This window comes from Sus scrofa, chromosome 6 (genome assembly GCF_000003025.6).
Source record: "Sus scrofa isolate TJ Tabasco breed Duroc chromosome 6, Sscrofa11.1, whole genome shotgun sequence".
Lineage (NCBI taxonomy): Eukaryota > Metazoa > Chordata > Mammalia > Artiodactyla > Suidae > Sus > Sus scrofa.
Window position 1 is genome coordinate 76,785,971 of NC_010448.4, and position 19,291 is coordinate 76,805,261.

The following is a 19,291-nucleotide window of genomic DNA, read 5'->3' on the forward strand; positions in this document are numbered from 1 at the left end:
AAGACAGCTTTGGACCCCAGTGTGAACTCAGGTAAAGGAGCCTGGGACAAGCAGAAGGACATGAAGGTCCAGATAGAGACCTGATTGGCAGGTTCGGCATCTTGCAGGAGCTTATGCACTTGGTCCTGACAGCCCTGGACATTCTGCCTAATGAAGCTTTTCTCCTATCCCATCACCTTCCATAGCCTACATCTCGGACGCAAGAGGAATGACTAAGAAGCCCTTTCCTTCTCTGGCCTCAGTGTCTCCCATCCATAAATTGGGAAGAAAAATGACTCACCCTGGCTCTCCAGGGCATCAGTCATGGCCACGTGTCTTCAAAGTGCCCTGGAACAGCCTTCCCAAGCCTTCTTATTAATAGTAGAACGACATCATTATCAATAATGAAACACAAATTAATAATAAATAAACTAATGATAAATAATACATACATCATGAATAATACATTAATACTACAAGGCTTTTGAGCATCTATTGCCTCTGACAGAGGGGAATTTGATTAGCTGGCTGGAGATCACGGAGGGGGAATATTTCAGAAGAGCCTGGGAGGTTGGGGCAGGGGTTGGACACCTGAAAGTGGCAGGCACATCTCTCTGCAAAGGCTGTAAAATGTTTGAGGGGCCCAATGGCCCAGAACTGAGCTGAACCTTCTGCTGGGAGAGGTGAGAACTGGAGCCTGAGGGTGGGGACTCCCTGCCTAGATGTTCTTGCATGGTCCACATTTAGAGTGGAAATCCATAGCCCAATAAAACAGAAAAACTTCAAGCCCCAACAGAACTGGATGTTATGGCCAAAGCTGGGCCAGCTGAAGATATATGTAGAATTTATTTGTTTATCCGTGGATTCATTGATTCATTCATCCATTCATTCATTCAATAACTAGGTCTTCAGTGCCAACAGTATGGCCAGCACCATGCTACTTATTCAGAGTGTGGTTACTGAGACATGCTTTTGGCCCTCTAGGAGCTCACAGTATACGATGACGGGAGTCAGGCTGGTAAAAAAAAAAAAAAAAAAAAAAAGGGGGGGGTAACCCTATGCAATATGTTAGGGTTATTTTATATGCCATGAGAAGGGCACTTAACTATGATTTAGGGTTTCTGGGTCCAGGGTAGGTGAATTTAGGGGGTATGTTGGTCTACCTCTAGATTAAATAATGTCTAAACTAAGACCCAAAGGGCATATCAAAACAATGGGGGTAAAGTGATGCTGGCTTTCCAAGCAGTAGCCAGACAAAGCCTGGCATATTTGGGGAGCTGTGAGTAATTGAGGATGGCTGGGGTACACCATGCAAAAGGCAGAGAAACAAGAGATGAGCTGAAGAGGAGGCAGGCCATGAGTGTGCGGGAAAGGGGTTTGGATGTCATCCCAAAAGCAGTGAGGAGACACAAAGGAGCATTTGGGTCCAGGATGTGACATCAGTACATTGGGCTGCAGCCTAATCCACATTGCTCTAGGGCTACATGGTTCACCAAGCTCTTTCCCCTGTAGTGCTCATGTGTTGGTTCATGCATGCATGTATGCATGCATGCATGCATGAGTGTTGCACACAAGCTGAGCACTTACCACAAGCCAAATATCCTACAGGGATGCACGCCAGGCCCCTGACCTTAAGAAGCTCCCAGCCTGATGGCAGAAATGTAAACAAAGAACCATATGTTACCTTACAGTTTGATGTGATGCTATTATTGAGATGTTTACAAGGGGCTGTGTACTTAGAAGAGGGACTGTCAGACTCATGGAAATCAAGGAGGAGGTGACTGCTGCATTGAACCTGGAAAGACGTGTACAAATTTGCCTCGGTGAACTCAGAGCAAAAGGGCATTCCGGGAAGAAGAAACGGTGCAGGCAAAGAGAAGAACCTGAGGATGTCTGGGAGGGCTGGTGGGTGGGTGGCACAAACACAGTGAGAGACTGATTGAGTTGGAGAGGCTGAGAGAGGCAAGATCATTAGGGGCCTGGTTGGCCATGACAGAGACTGAACTTGATCCTGAATTGGAAGGCAATGGGGTAGAAAAATTGCACGGCATTAACAAGAGAGGTAGCCTCATTATATCTGCATCTGAGAAATTGCATCTGAGACTCCAGCATGGCGGGTGCATTGGAGGAACAAGTCTGGAGGTTGAGGACCCTCAAGGCAGCTGTCCATGGTCCTGGGTGGAGGGGATTTTTAAGGACCCAAACCAAGGCAGGATTGGGACAGGACAGGCATGGTTTTGAGAGCTACTGTAGAAGAATTGATCCACCTTAGAGACAGATGAACTATTAACCTCCCATCTTTGCTCAAAGCTTTCTTTTCTTAAAAGGCCCCCCTCCATCATCTGCCCCACCTCTTGCCCCTGTTTCCACTAACAAGGAGACGATGGCTGGGAGCACCTGTTAACCCAGCATGGAAGGGTGTATTTCACAGAACCCTCTGTACCTGCCTGAAAGATATGGTTGCAGTAATTGCTTTGTTGTAATAATATTTATTACGGTAGTAATTACATAGTGTGGGGAGCCCAGAGAGGCTGTCATTGGTGCCACACTGTGGCATTTATCTTCATGAGATGGGGTGACCCTTTTTCTTCATGAGTGGTGGTGCATGAAGCTCCTGTTATCATGTAGAGATAAATCCCAGCCCCACAGAAAGAGGAGGGTGGCATGAGGAATTTATGTGACCCTGATTCGCACGGTCCACTCTGGCGCTGTCATCACCTGACCTCTGTCTGCCCTGGGTCAAGTCTTGGTGTGGTCCAGCCCAGTCCTCCAAGGGGAGAGGGGTCCCTGAATTCCCTGCACCACTTTAAGACTCTCAGACCCAGAAGGGGGTGAGACACTCTCCCTTTCCTCAGGGAGCTCCTAGTCTGATGGCAGAGGTAGCCCTGGCCCTCTTATGGAAAGACGGTAGTCCATTGCCTTTGATTCTTCTCTCATTACTTTTTAGAAACAAGTGATAACTTGGCTGACATGAGACAGGCAGTTCCTGGCCAAGGGAACTGTCCAGAGAGCGGGGTTCAGAGGACAGAATGTCAGGGACGCCATGGGTCCAGTTCGCCCACCAGTCTCAGGGCTCTCACAGTCCTAGAAAAGTTCTCAGACACATCTTCTTGGCCTTCCCAGGATCCTTTGCTGACACTGAACTTGAAAATGGCCTCAACTGTCAGTCATCCTGCTGCTCCCTTAAAGATGTGCTATGTCCTGCATTGCCTACTACACCCCAAGCAAGATTTTATACGTACTTCTTGGCACCTAATCCCTCCTCCCACTCCTGTTTATAGCTCCTTCATTTGGAAGCAAGGGACCAGGGGCTCCTGTGGGATAGAGGAAGAATACTGGATTCATAATCAAAGAACTTGCTTGCCAAGCCTGGTTCTGTGTGATCATGAGAACGTCATTCTGTATCTCTGAACCTCAGTCTCCTTACCTCCAACATGGTGACAATCTCCCTTGGGGTGGCACTGGTGAGCTGGAAGATAGTAATCAGAGGTATCCTTTGAAAATGTCCAGACATGCTCATTGGATCACTTTTTTTCATCCACCTAACACATATTTATGGAACTCCTGCAAAGTGATAGGAACTGTTCTAATTTCTAAGTAATAAAACAGTGATAAAAAACAGAAACTCAAGGACTTCTGGTTATGGAGAAAATGAGTGAGATGGAATAAAGACTAGTCTTCCTTTATCTTTCTTTAATTCAACTCTAAGATCTGGACAGAGGGTATGGACATTTATTTGAAGTATCTGAAATGTAAATACAGGCAGGCAGTTTGGGGACGAACACCAGAATTCTAAGGACTCCTGAAAGAATTCATTTAAAGAAGACCTGCCATCTTACAAAGTAACACAAAATGTTCAAGACACAAACTAGAATCGCACAACATACAAAGAACCACGGAAATCTCAATTCACAGGGAAGAAGATGATCAATAGATTCCATTGATGAGACTGGCACCAATGCTGGAATTATCAGCAGAGGGCTTTAAAGTAACAAAAGTACTTGAACAAGCAATCACAAATCATCTTGAAACAAATAACAAAATAGAAAGGCTCAGCAAAGAAATAAAAAATATAAAGAAGAACCAAATGGAAATTTTATACATGAAAAATACAACACATTTTAAAACTCACTGGGTAGACTCAGTAGCAGGCAAGAGTGAACTTGAAATAGATCAATAGAAAGGATCCAATCTGAACAACAGGATAAGAAAAAAATTGAAACACATACATACACATACACAAAGACACAAAGTCTCTGCTCTCATGGAGCTCACAGCTCAGCTGAGTGTGGGATTGAGGGGGAAGTAGCAGCGGCTGATAAACAAATATGTATCAGGCAGTAAGAAATGTTTCTTTCTTTTTTTTTTTTTTTTGCTTTTTCAGGCTGCACTTGTCAGCATATGGAGGCTCCCAGTCTAGGAATCAAATTGGAGCTACAGCCATTGGCCTATACCACAGCCACAGCAACTCAGCAACCATATCTGCAACCTACACCACAGCTTACGGCCACGCCAGATCCTTAACCCACTGAGTGAGGCCAGGAATCGAACCCGCATCCTCATAGATCCTAGTCGGGTTCGTTAACCACTGAGCCATGAAGGGAACTCTAAAAATGTTTCTCAAAGAATAAAGCAGAGTAAAGAGAGGATGACGGGGATGCGCTTTTACATGGGATAGTTTTTAAAAAGATCCCTCCAAAGAGGAGGCATCTGAGCAGAAAAGAATCGAGGACTTGAGCCATGTGGGTGATTGAGGAAAGATTGTTCTGGGAGGTGGGAGCAGCAAGTGCAAAGGCCCTGGGGTAGGGATGTGCTCAGAGTGTTTGGGGATCAGCAGGGTTCACTGTGTGTGGGTGGAGTGAATGAGGGGAGGTAAAATCAGAGAGGAGGGCAGGAGAGACCAGCTAAGAGGTGTGGTCGTAGAATCAGCAGCAATAAATGGTGGTAGCCAGGCCTTGGGAGGTAGCATGAAGAGGTGGGAAGAGTTCAACGGCAGATTGATTTTATAGAGCCTGCAGGCCTTGCCTGTGTTCCCTGAACTGGGCAGAAGGAGGGGGAACATCACTTCAGTTTTGGACCCGTTCGTTTGGGAAGCCTGGAGACATGTAAGCACTGCAGCAGGCAGTAACACAGTGCCCTGTGTTCAGGGTTCCTAACCCATCTGCTGCAAGGTACCTGGTTACTTCTGTTGGCAGGGAGGCCACTGGGAGAGGTGAGAGAAGCAGGACACCTGCTCAGCACCGTGTTCTCAGGAAAAGCAGGACAGTGTTGGGATGCAGCGGCAGCTCTGTCCTGAGACACTAAGGCTGCCAGCTCAGGTGGAGACCCGCTTTCCTGCCCCAGGGCTCTGTTGGTTCAGCAAAGGTGGTGGGCTGCCTCCACTCCTGGCTTCTGTGGCCGGTGGTCTCTGCCCAACCCCCTGTGCTCTCTGCTGCCTCCCTTGTGATGTCTTATGTCCTCCCTCCCTGATGGGGCGGCCACGCACCGCCCAGGGCCACATCCTCTGTTGGCAGAGTTCTCCTGCCTGAGCTCTGTGAGAGGCCTTGGAGGACACTAAGGTGACACCAACTCTGGTCCAAGCAGAGGTGTTCAAAGAGGCAGGTTCAGAAGGTGCCAGAGATCCTGGCGGCCTTAGGCTTGGGCTGCTTCAGACAAAGCCCAAAGGGAAGAGGTGCTTCTGAGGGTGCCCTCCAGGGAACGCCGTCCCCTCTGATTACGGAATAGTCTAGAGGATGGGCAGAATTAATTTGCCCCTTCATTCAACACATACTTGGATCTGGGCACCGTTCTGGGCACAGGGAGACATAGCAAATGCCTTGTAAGCTGAGGGCTTGTGGCCTTGTCTACTGAGAATGTATCATGCAAACATCATTGTAAGTGATTTTTGGAGTTCCCACCGTGGTACAGAGGAAACGAATTGACTAGGAACCATGAGGTTGTGGGTTCGATCCCTGGCTCTGCTCATGGGTTAAGGATCCAGCGTTGCCGTGAGCTATGGTGTAGGTAGCAGAGGCGGCTCAGATCTGGCATTGCTGCGGCTGTGGTGTAGGCTACAGCTCTGAATGGACCCCTAGCCAGGGAACCTCCATATGCTATGGGTGCGGCTCTAAAAAGACAAAAAGACCAAAAAAAAAAAAAAAGTGATTTGCAGTGTCCTAAGTGGTAGGAAGTGGGGTACCCAGCTTGGGGAACTGTGATAGCTCGGGGAGTGAAGGAGAGTTTGGTTGAGGAAAGGAGATTTCCGTGAATACCAGGAGTTACCCAAGCAAAGAGCGAGGGCTCGGAAAGGACAAGACAGCCTGCACTTGGGCGCAGAGGTGGGACAGGGTCTGCACGTGAGGAAGAGCAGGACACAGCAGGACTGGATGGGGAGGGAGAGCCGGGCCTGGGCTGGATCACTCCTGAGAGGATTTGCACTGCTTCCTATGGAGACGTGGGAAGTTCCAAAAGCCCTTACGAAGGCCAGGGTGTGTATTTTAGAGAAAAGCATTCTGGCTGCTGGTGGAAAATGATTAAAGATCATCCAGAGCATTCATGTCATGGCTCAGCGGTTAATGAATCTGACTAGCATCCATGAGATCGTGGGTTTGATCCCTGGCCTCTTCAGTGGGTTAAGGATCCAGCGTTGCTGTGAGCTGTGGTGTAGGTCACAGACATGGCTTGGATCCCCAGTTGCTGTGGCCCTGGTGTGGGCCGGTGGCTACAGCTCCGATTGGACCCTTAGCCTGGGAACCTCCATACGCCATGGATGCCGCTCTAGAAAGAGAAAATAATAATAATAATATAGTATAATAATAATAATAAAGGGCATCCATGGATGTGGGAAGCCCAAGACAAACCTTGATGTCACAAGTTCCATCCTCAGGCAGCACCATCATCTACTGGATACCCACAAGGAGGCACGTACCAGGGGGACGTCAGCATTGAACCTTGCTAGTCCTTGGTCAAGGGAGGGATGGCTATTTTTATTATTGAAATGGGTGGAGAGCCTTAGTGCTTTAGCCATCATGGGCCATGGTGACCCATTTGTTTTGGTTTGCCAGAGACTTTCTAGTTTAACACTGAAAGCGCTTGTCCCAGGAAACCCCTTGGTCCTGGGCAGATTGAGACACCCTAATATGAGCCGTGCCTCTTTTTGCTAAATCAAGGTAGGCCTGGATCTTTCCCATGGAAACCCTCACTGACTCGCGTCCACCCCTGGGGCCGGACATGAGCCAACCCTCTAAAAACATCCCGCCTGGGCCGGAAAAGGGGAGAAAAGTATGCTGGCATATCACGAGGTGGGTTTCCAGAGAGAGGAGCCATTTGTCATCACCTCGTTGGGAGGGTGCCTGGCTCCTAAATATTGCCTGCGATTTTGCTAAATGCATCTTAACGGGAGTGGTGCAAATGCCGTCAGAGATAGAGGGGGAGAGTGATGGCCCCATTCGGGATAATGAACTGCTTAGTTAAGATGAACCCGGTTCCACGCCTGATCCTGCTTCTTGCGATGCGGCACTTGGTGGCGGGCGGGGGACGGCTCGCGTGCAGAGGCTGAGCAGCGGCAAATTTAATGCCGAGAAAGACAGAGCTCCATCTTTAGCAGGCGGCTGATTAATGGACAGGTTCGCTATTCCACGAAATGGCAACAAGTCATAAAGGGAACCAAGGTGCTGGGATTCAGGCTCAGGTGCCGTCTGCCATGGGATTGACAGGAGCTGAAGGCCCCGAAAATGCGGTTCCTTCCTCACTTAACAGAGGAGGAAACTGAGGCTCAGAGAGAGAGGCAACCCACCTGAGGTGCCAGGGCTGGTTGGCAGCTGAGCTGAGCCCCCAGAATTCATGCCTCTTGTGCCCTTCAGACAGTATTCGCTGCCTCCTGACTGGGGGATGAGCCCGTGTCTCCCCACCCCTGCTCAGCTGCCCCTTCCTGCTGCCTCCGGGAGCTTGATCTCAGCGTCTTGGCAGCAAGGGGCCTTCCAGGATCTCCTCTCTCTTGGTTTTCTGTCCTCTCCCAGTCCAGCTAGGATGTCTGGCTGGATCTCTGAATCTTCTCCCCGCAACCAGCTTCTGATGTCTGACCCCATGCTTCCCGCCTCCATTCCAGAACCGCCCTTCCTCACCTGGACCCTGGGAAGTGGGAGGGGAATAGGGGTCCGAGGGACGCGGACTCTGCACTGGGGCAGCCCCTTGTGGGCGTGGCTCGTGGTGAAGGAACCCTCTAGAACACCGTGTTAGACCCTGTGATTGTTCCCAGCCTCATCACACATGGGGAACTGAGTCCTGTGGGGGCCGTGTAACTTGCCAGGGTCACTACTGAGGGGTGAGCTGAGAGACTTGAGCAAGATGACTGACTCCACACTTGTTGGAGGCATGTGGGTGGGAGCAGCAAAGAAAGCCAGGAAGGGTGTTTTCAGAGAAAGAAGACCCCCATGGAGGTGGGGGTCTTCAGAAGATGATGGGATTTTGTCAGATACGAGCTGGAAAAATATTAATCTGTCCTAGAGGCGAATGTTCCCTGTGTTTTCTTTTGCAAAAAAATAAAAATAAAAATAAACCTCCTTGGAGTTCCCATCATAGTTCAGTGGGTTAAGAACCTGACTAGTATCCATGAGGTTGGGGGTTCAATCCCTAGCCTTGCTCAATGGGTTAAGGATCTTGCTGTGAGCTGTGGTGTAGGTTGCAAACGTGACTTGGATCTGGCGTGGCTGTGGCTGTGGTGTAGGCTGGCAGCTGTAGTTCTAATTCGACCCCTAGCCTGGGAGCTTCCGTGTGCTGCAGGTGCAGCACTAGAAAGAAAAAAACAAAAAAACAAAAAAAAACCCTCCTTGACCATGAACCCTTGCTGCTCCCTCTCCTGTGTGCGTCTGTGTCTGGGAAGGCGACTTCTCACCTGTGAGCCAGGTATCGATAGGGGCTGATGCGATCCACAGCTGTCAGAAAATCACCTGACCTCCCGCCTTCTCCCTCCCTCCCCCAGCCAGTGATCCTACCTCCGGACCCAAGGCTTAGAGCCCACACATTGCCAGAGGCTTGTCCTGGCTTTGGATAGGAAAGGTCAAAGTTCACTGGAGGCGCTCAAGCCTGGAGAGAGTGGGTGGTCCCTCTGTTCCCATCCCTCACTGGGGCCAGATCCCACCCCAGACCTGTCTCCATCTCTCCATCCATCACCAGCCCCATCTGAGAGCCAGGCTTATGATGGACATGCAGTCACTTGGAACAGCCCCCAGGATCCTCACATGACCTCAACAAGTCACAAGACTATACTCCTGCCAGTAGCAAACACACTGGAGAGACTGGCTTTGGAATTGGACAGATCTGGGTTCAAATCTGGTTTTGCTGCTTACACGGCAGCAGTACTGAACCCGGTCCTTCCACCCTCTGAACAGTGATTCCTCCTTTGTGACAGAAACATTCACGGGGTGGCAGGAGGACCCACCCTGCCCGCCCAGAAGAAAGCTCAAGAAGCAGCACTCATATTCTTATTTTAATACTCTACTGATATTAATGAAACTCACATTCCAGAAGGAGAGGCAGATGTGCAAACAGACAATTACACTCCAGTGTGACATACGCGGTAATCGCAGCAGCTTAGGAGGAAGGTGCGCACAGGCTGTTGCAATAGACGATGGAAAAGTGGGAGGGACAGTTCTAGGAAGACCAGAAAGTGCCATGCGCCCACCAAAGGAGGTGTTCATCCATAGAGCGGAGGCTTCCTGCCTGCTCTGAGCCTCCAGCCACTCCCAGTGGAGCAGGAAGAGGAGGAGCTTCGGCTTGGACCCTTTCCCCCCAGTCCCCCTCTGTGACTTCAAGTAGGGGGATCTGGGGGCTGGGGGGACACAGTCACTTCTGCCTCAGCTGAGAGAGGCGTGTCCCAGTGTTTGTTCCAAAGCACTCTAGCAGGGTGGGGACTGGGAGACGCCTGCGGGACTCAGGGTCCTCCTTAAAGCGGGCACCCTAGGCATCTCACGTGCCCCACCCTAGTCCCGGCCCTGGTTCTAATCCTACAATGGGCTCCGAAGTGTACAGGGTCAAAAAAATTTTTTTCCCACCGTCACCCACGTTTGGAGAATCACAAGGACACACCAGCTTCAGGACCTGTGCACCTGTGGTGTCTGATGTCTGGAATATTCTCTCCCTAGAACTACGCATGGTTCATACTTTCTTTTATTCCAGCCCCTTCAAAGAAGCCTCCTGGATCGCGGCCTGTCCAGAGCAACCCCCATCCCCCACTACTCGCTCTTGCTTTGCACCGATTTGCTTTTCTTCATTATACCTGTCACCCCTTGACCTGTTTCCCATCATTTATTCATTTGATTATCGTCTCCTCTGCTGCAACACCTGCCTGTTCTCACTGTTCTATCCCTCTTGCCTGGAACAGAACCTGGTACCAAAGAGATTATGTATAAAACAAAAGATGGCAAGACAGGAAGAAAGAAAGAAAATTTCCGAGATATCTTGGAAGGGAGGGCCATGTTTAATTTTACTTAACTGCAAACTTCTTACACTTAGTTGATAATACTGAAACATCTAGAAGAAGCTCCTTATTCTCTATATACCCTTAAGGGATCAGAACCACCCTCCAGCACCTATCTTTTAATTCTCCTCTTCCGGTGTCCCAAGACCCCCCACCCCTGCTGTGCAGTGGGCTTTCGCGGCTCTCGCCCCTGCCCGCCCCTGAGAAGCCTGTGCCCAGACACCGCTACACCTGTCAGTGCCCCAACCCGACCATCAACTACCAGAGCCTCTACCATTGACCCCAATCCCCGCCAGACTCGCACCTGTGATCCTCTTGGGACACTCCAAGAAAAGGTGACCTTGCAAGCTGGCATCCTGCCCTGGCCCGCCTCATGTGCATGCACCATCTGTGCCCACCCTGGCTGGCTGGAAGATTTATGCATCTGAGAATGTGTCCTTCCTACCTCCTTCCGGTGGGAGGAACCGTTCTCTGGTCTTGATCTCCTCAGCCATCTGGACTGATGGTGCCCATCTTAGCTGTAGCTCCAAAGGTGAGACACACGCCTCCGTCCAGGGGAAGGCAGCCCCACTGGAAAGGCGATCCAGGAGGTCAACCCAAGGCTGGGAACCTTAGCGGATGGGATCAGGTCCTGGTCTCCTGCTGTGCCCCCCCCCCAACCCCGCATCACACTCCCATCCTCCCCAGGGCTGGATGGGAAATGTTTGCTGGCCCTTCTTCAGCTCTTCCATCGGTGGCATGTGTATAGCATGGCGGTCATTATGGGACCCGAAGGTCTCAGTTTGAATCTCAGCTCTGCCACTTACAGCTGTGTGATCTTGGCAGGTTACCTCGCCTGTTTCCCGGTGGAAAGTCAGAATAATACGAGTTCCTCTCTCCTAGGATGGTTGTGACAATTAAATGAGGGAGTGTGTATTAAGGTCGGAGCCCAGCGTCTGGCTCCGGGTGGGTGCCACAGAAATATGAACCACTCTCACCATGTCACACCTGACTTACCTTGTCCCCGCGTCCTTCCTCCCGCTGGCGTTCATCTCCCTCCGCGTGGCCTCCACGTTTGTCATGGTTGGGCAGCAGCTGGGCTTGGGGACCTCCCTGATCATCCAGGCTGGGCCAGGTTTCCCTGTCCCCTCCCCCAGCCCCGCACGGTCACCCTACCATTACCCTCACCCACTTGGGGTGACTGAGTTGTGAATCACTCTGCTGTGCGATCCTGGGCAGCAGGTTGAGCCATCCTGCTTCCCAGACCCTGCCCAGACCCGCTTACAGTAGATGGGAGCAAACTCTGGGGCCGAGGGCATGAGCAGAGGCAGAAGCCCAGTCTTTCCTTCCAGTCAGCCCCACCGCTGCCTTCATGGGCCATGTGGACTCCTGACCTGCGGTCTGCGTTAGAGGCCACTGAGGCTGAGCCCTGAGCTCACTGCCTTACCCCTCGCATGGAGACCTGAAGCCTCGAACCAGACAGGTCGAGTCTGCTTCCAGCTTCCAAATTGATCCCCCGAGGTCAATTCTTTCTTCTTTTTTTTTACTGGAGTGTTGTAACCATTAAGTTCCAGGCAGGGGTCAGGCCCCTGGGCTCTATCCGCTCAGGTTGCCTGCACAATTGAAATCCCTGAACCCATTCTGCCTAGTTTTCTCATTAAGACAATCGGACGGGATTGATCCATTAGATCGATGGCTGGACATCAGCCGGCAGGAAGCCAATCAGATGAGCCTGGATGATCAGCCCAAGAATGAGGTCCCCTGCTGAGCTGGAGTGGGCACCTTGCCCTCAGGGTGGGGCTCTGAGAGGCAGAGGGTTGGGTGGGAGGACTCAGCAGGCTGCAGTCTGGTGTGGAAGCATCACTGTTGGCTGGGGTGTGTCTACCAGGAGAAGCTGGTGGGCCAGAAGCTTCGTCTGTGCTTGCAGACATTTGTGGCTTCTTCCCAGGCAGTCAGCCCATCATCACCCCCACATCACCCCAAACATCACCACCCCCGTGGCCCAGGGTTGGAACTATATCTCCCTTTGGGTGGCAGGGTGTGTGTGATGGGGGTTTGGGGGGTTCAGGAAGCAAATAGCCATTTCCCAGGTCTCCCTACTCCTCTCATCAAGAGAAGTTTTATGAGGCTGGGAATGGAGGGGCATGGGTACTTAGAACACCATATCCTGATGTTCCAGGGACCCTGGCCGCGTGGGATGCTGATGGGGTTTAGGGAATGGCTCAAGACCCGTATTCAAATAGGTTTGGAAACACTAGGTTAAATGCATTGCAGCATGTTCACCTCCTACAGAGCTTAGACGTATTGCGACTTTCTAAAAGGGGGATGGGGTGCAGTGCTGGACCCCACGCCCATTTTTCTGCGATGTTGTATAGAAATACACTGAGGCACTTCCTCCAGGTGCCAGCTGGTCCTCCTTTCATGGGACGATTCATCCCAAGGGGACGTTTTTTCAGGATTGGAGGGGTCCGTAGGAGCCAAGGGGGTTCTCAGAAAGGGAGGCATCAGTGAGAAGGAAGCAGACGGTGATGAGCTCCACTCAGGCCCACAGTCACCATGCACTCAGACTACAGTGCAAACAGCGCCCCCTATGGTTGTGCCGGTTCCCTCCTGCCCTCCAGGTCAGCTCATGCCCTCACCACGCTCCTCTCCTTCCTTCAACAGGCTATCTGACTGTCAACATTGAGCCTCTCCCACCTGTGGTGGCTGGTGATGCTGTGACCTTGAAGTGTAACTTCAAGACAGACGGCCGCATGCGTGAGATCGTGTGGTACCGGGTAAGTCACCTCTACTGGCCCCTCCATGCCAACCGTCAGGGCTGAGAGTAGGGTCCCCAGAGCCCCTCTGGAGGCCCTTGTGGGATTGGCTATGTCTTCAGCTCTAACCCAGCCCTGTGCTGTCCTGCGCTCTCTGCCAGGCCCCCATCCTCTGCTGAAACCTTCCTTAAAGACCCCTTTGTCATCCAGAGTTCTCACTGTGGCTCAGCAGGTTAAGAACCTGACTAGCATCCTGAGAATGTGGGTTTGATCCCTGGCCTCGATTGGTGGGTTAAGAATCCAGTGTTGCTGCAGTCTCAGTGTAGGTTTCAATGCAGCTCAGACCTGGTGTTGCTGTGGCTGTGCTGTAGACCAACAGCTACAGCTTCGATTTGACCTCTAACCTGGGAACTTCCATATGCTGCAGGTGTGGACCTAAAACACACACACACACACACACACACACACACAAAATCCCTTGGCCCAGCCTTCTCCTCTGTCCTTAGGATCAGGCCCCTTCTGTATTCCTAATATGGCCTTGTGCTCAGAAAACCCTATTAGTACCAAGTATGAGTGCTTAGGAATCCTTCTGTCCCTGATTGCAGGGTAACAACTAAGGAAGGAAGGGTTGCAAGGTAGAATTTCAGGTGGGAGGATTTGAGCAATGCTGTTGGCAGGGAGCAAAAACACGACAGTTTCCTGTCTTCTTAAAAATCAAATTCCAGACCGAGTCTACCTCCTAATTCGACACATAGGACTAGTGCTGGTGTCTGGCACCCCGAGGTCTAAGGAGGTCTGAGAAGGGGTCTTGACAGAGATGAGCAGATGCCCACCTGCCCAGGGCCCAGGTGTTGGCAACAGGACAACCAGCTTTGGGTCTCTTCGGAACAAGTGTTGGTTTATTTAATCACTGACATAGAAATATCAGTGGGTTTGGACCTGGCATCCCAACCTGGTCTCCCTTCACCACGAGGGAGTGGCTGGTCTCAGGAGCTGACCTTCCTGCAATGTCACGCTCAGATCTGCACAGAGCAAGGGGCTGCCGACTTGGGAATGGGTTGAGCCAAGAATTCCCCTTCCATGGTCTACAACATGGGTTTGCAAAATTTATCCAGTGAGGCCCAGAGAGTAAATATTTTCCTCTCTGGGGACCATGTGGTCTCTGTCATAACCACTGGCTCCGTTAGTGTGCAAAAACAGCCACAAAGAGTCAGTGGAAGGGCATGGTGGGTTCCCATAAACTTTTATTCATGGATGCTTGAATTTCATGTAATTTTCACATGTCACAAAAATGTTCTCCTTTTGTATTTTTTTCAACCATGAAAAAAGGTAAAAAAAACCATGTAGAAATAGGCTGCAGGCTGATTTGGTCCACCTACCATGGTTTGCCAGCTGCTGATCTAGACTATACTTCTCTAACCTTTGTAAGTTCTGTCACCCCTTCTTCAAGGGAGACCAATGGGCGACACAGTCAAGCAGACCTGCTGTGGAAGGAGCACATGGGGTAGGAGGTGAGGGTGGGAGTGGGGGTTGGGTGGATGCAGCATGACAATCAGGCACCTAGAACGCACCCTTTGCTCCTTGAGGCTACTGCTAACGCCTGCGGTACAGCGCAAGGAAACCCAGTGTTGGACCATCCTTCTAGGTGAAATTGCCACTCAGCCTTAACTCAGAACTGGGCTCCTCAGCCTCCTTGCTTTTGGTCCCTTCTTGCTTTGACCCATCCTGTCCCTCCTGGTCCTTGTGTTCTTGACCTTGCTGGTTGCTGATATTTTGCTCGTCGCTGTGACTTGGCCTCCTTGTAAGCAAACTCTCTGTTCTCCATCTTAGGATTGTAGCCCCTCCCACTTAGAATCACCTAGAGGGCCCTCCACCCAAGCTGGCAGAAGCCTGGAACCCACAGGTGTGAACTTGACATTCAGTTTCCCGCAGGGCCCCAGCGTTAGACGAGGCTTCCATCCTGGATAGATCCACCGGCCTAGAGAAAGTCAAGGCATATGTTAAATAGTGCCACGAACTGAATCACTAAGAGGCGTATTTACATGATACGGGAACTGCTTGGCTGACACACGCTGTGAGCATCTCATTAGCACCTGGCAGAAGGACTGGGATAAATTAACTCCAGCTCACTGCTGACGCGGGGCCGGACCGCATCTCTTGCTCTACTCACTATGGATGGGATAGGAGTGAGGGGTTGTGAGAGACCTGCCCAGGTGGCAGAGAGAAAGACAGAGACCCAATGGGAACAGTTCATAGGAGTGAAGGTGGGAGGGAGCTTGGAGGCAGGAAAGTACCAGTAGGCACCTCATTGCCTCTCCATCCCTTGAAGCAGCTATCCTCACTCTTGTTTGAAATTGAATGTTCCCACATCAGTGGTGAAAACCTCCCTGCAGAGAGGTAGCTGACAGGATGGGGGCAACACCAGTGCCAGGGCTGGGTGTGGGAAACCAGGAGTAGACTCCACGTGGCTCACCTCTGTGTTCTCTGAAGATGGGGGATATGGCTTGGGCAGGAGGGCATGCCCAGCTTCCAGGGCAGCCAAATATTGCCCCTCTTCTCTACCCCAATGCCGAGAACCCCCATTCACCACCCCACCCCCAACATCCCCATCCTGGCCTGCAATCACATTGATTGCTTTGAAAATCAGTTACGTCTCTTACGGGTGTCAGGCCCTGCGTATCGGGCGACGGTAGGCTGCACTAATTAATTTATTTTATTTCATTTCACATCCTTTGACTGAGAGAGTCTGGAATGGGGGGGAGATGCAGATGTATGCAAATCACATGCAAATTTCCCACTGGAGTCAAATGCTAGAGCCCTTTTGATTCTGTAGCTGGACTGCGGTAGCGGGCTCATTGACTTGATACTCTCCTGGGGACCAGGGGAGCCCTGCAGGCCCTGTCTGTGTGGGTGAGGATGGAAGCAAGTTGCAGGGAAGTGGCTCCATGCTGCCAGTTGTCTCAGTGTCTGCTGCCACTCTGGCCTTCCCTTACCTATCACCTCTTTTCCCAGGGAGCAGCTGAATGGAGAGAGATAAGAGCTTACCAAGATGGGGGCTCCAGGAGCCAAGGCCGGGGCGGGGCTTGTGGGCGGAGTGGAAGAAGCAGCAACAGAAGCCCTAGTCTCCTTCCCCAGCCTAAATCCCCCCCAACCCCATCACCAGACAAGCCCCCATAGCTTTAGCTCCCCATCTCTGTCTTCCCTCAGTCCACCCTCCCTCCAAACAAGGAGCTGCCAAGTGTTGTTTGTTTTCTGTACGTGTGTTTGCTTCCCTCCCCAGCTTCCTTTGCCCATCCTCCATGAATGAGCTTACAGAGCCTGGCTTGGAAGGAAATGAATAGATTACACAGGCCTGGCCAGAGCTGTGTCGCCAATCCCTTTAGAAGGGAAAAGTGGGGCTTTGTGACAAGGCTGCCTCTGCCCACTCAGCCCAGTGGGCACAAAATGGCCCAAAACATGTGTAAAGCCCAGCAGGCTCCCCTCTGGTCCTAAAGACATTATCTTAGCAATGGGGTCATCCTAAGCTTTCAGAAGCATAGAAAATGGATTGGATTCTTTGGGTAAATAGGGGGAGCTGATGGAATTGTGTGAAACAAAAGGGGTCACCCCCCCACACCCCTGGAGTTAACAAGACCTCCAGCTCAACATTTGGGAAGGTCTTGGGTCATAGAACCATTTGGGGGGGGGGGCAGGGAAATAGGAGGAGGTAGCCAGGGCCTGAACCTTGGACTCTTTGCCCCATAGTTGGGCCAAATTATAGAAAAAGATGACAAAACTCTAGACGAGACTCAAGAAAATGTACATGATCAGAGCCCCTGGGTCTGTGCTGTCCAATATGGTAGCTACCTGTCGCATGTAGCCATTTAAATTTAATTAACTCAAATTAAATTAGAAATCCATTTCCTCAGCCTTGCCGCATTTTAAGAGCTCACTAGCCACATATAATTAATGGCTACCGTATTGGACAGAACAGGTACAGAACCTTTCCATCATCACAGGAAGTTCTATTGGACAGTCTGCTGTAGGTATTTGAAAATTTTTTCTGCAGCCTCTGGAATATACTGTACTTTCCTGACAAGGGAGTAACAGTGACTGCTCATTGAGCCAGCTTTCTGGGCAAGCTCCCTCTAAAGTGAATTTCAGAAAGATGAATGTTATTTGTTGTGTAACTTGCCATCATTGGATTGTGAGGAATGGGAGGGCTGAAACAGTGACTATCATTCTCAAAAGACCTCTTTGAAAACACAGAGAAGATGTCAAGAGAGTTTTCAGGCCCCTTAGGTGCTGGTATCACTGTGGTCTCTCAAACCCCTGTTCAGCTTAGGGATGCTTCACAGTCTTTTCACCATCTCCCCACTTTTTTCTCCACTGTTGCATGGGTTCCCCTCCTAGATTTGAGTTTCCTAGGCTGCTTCTTCAGAGCTCAGGCACATAGCTTTCATTTTGCCCTGGAAAATATACAGTGGCTAATAGGGTAGGGGTGCAATTCCACACTTGGCCAATAGGAGGCAGTCCTAAAGTCAAACTGTCTTAGCATCTCAGTTGGGACCTGGTCCTAGAAAACAAATGATTGATAACATCCTCTACCTAATCATATCCATCCATTGCCACCTATATTTGGGAACCCATTCAGTAATTCTGCTAACACTAATCTGAGTGGCTAACATTATTAAGCACTAGATTGAGGGCTTGACATACCTGGCTGCATTTCAATTTTCATGGTGGTACTATTATTAAGCCTATTGTTCAGTTGAAGACACTGAGGCTCTCCAAAAAGACCATATCTCAGTTCATGTTGCCTTCCCTGACTTCTGCCGAAAGTTCTAGGCACGTCTTCCTCCATGATTCCTCTTTGGGGGTCTGTATACCACCTCTTACCTCGTTATGTCAAAACACCTGTCTGTCCACTGGGCTGTGAGCATCCAAGCAGAAAAGCCATGACTTCCCCCCATCATATCCATAACGCTTTGCAGAGACTCACCTCAGTAAATATTTGTTAAGGGAACAAATGCTAGAGCTGGAAATACACAAGTACCTTTAAGAGACCACTCCAGGTAGCCCGCTTCTGCTTCAGGTAAGCCTCTGTGTACAGCTGATCTGATCGTATCTGTCGGCTTGCGGATCAAACGTAAGTCTTTGTATACTCAGGGGGCTTTGTGGAGTAGGGGGGAGAAAGGAATATTTCTTATTAGGAAACACACTCTAAACTCACTCACCTGGAGGTCACCTGCCCAGCAGGCAAAGCCAAAGGTCTTTTCATATCATGGAAATCCACTAAACAGCCACGGAGAATCATGGGAGTTTAACCTTTCATGGCAGTTTTTAATCATCTTTCCTTTGTCTCCTCTCTTTCCTTCACAATTTGCTCCCAAGAGCTGTGCCAAGCCCAGGTTACAAGGCCACAGAATAGAGAACCACAGAGTGAGATAGCAGAGAAAGAGGTCTACAAACAGTGATAAGGCTGTCACTTTCAGGAGCTCCTTATCTCGCCTCTTTCACCTTGTGGGGAACATGCGTCTGGGTGTTTGTTGAGTCACGACTCCCCCTGTGTGATGCTACCTGGCTGGGGTGAGCTCCTACTTTGGGGCTCTGCTGGCTGCCTCTGCAGTGAGGTTTAGGGCTGCTCTGGGCCATTAGAAAAAGGGGTTAAGCCTGGAAGCTGGGAAGGGGGAAGCAGAGAGAGAGGATGAGGATGTCAACATCGAAATACCTGCAAACCCAATCAGGGCAAGTGACTTCAGGCAGTGACTTAATCTTTGCGTTTTAGAAACCTCATCTGAAATCAGGCAGGCAAAAGCACCAGCACTGTAGGCATAAATGAGATAATGTCGGCCTGCCAAACAAGCCCGGTCCCTCCGCAATCCTTTTATTCCACCCAACAAAAGCTCACTATGGGACCTATTCAGTAAATGGTAGCCATTGTCCTCGTGCTTCTCTTGGTAGCTTAAGGGATCCAGGAGGGAAATTATAGAACAAGGGGGGAAGGTGTTTGGGGAGGATCACCAGGATGGGATTCCTTGCATTCCATCCTACCGCCTGTCTTGCCTTAACACTTTAAGCTGGTGCACTCTTTGCTGCTATGTGGTTAAGGTGGTGAACTCACTGGATTCAATTCTTGGAC

At 50.5% G+C, this 19,291-nt stretch overlaps 1 protein-coding gene across 1 annotated transcript in view; it reads left to right on the plus strand.

The window, feature by feature from the left end:
- IGSF21 (immunoglobin superfamily member 21) overlaps positions 1 to 19,291 on the plus strand; it is a 259,059-nt gene that overhangs the window by 97,733 nt on the left and 142,035 nt on the right. The window contains exon 2 of the mRNA XM_021095457.1: positions 13,079 to 13,191. Coding sequence (XP_020951116.1) covers positions 13,079 to 13,191 — 113 coding nt within the window. The remainder of the gene's footprint in view (positions 1 to 13,078; positions 13,192 to 19,291) is intronic.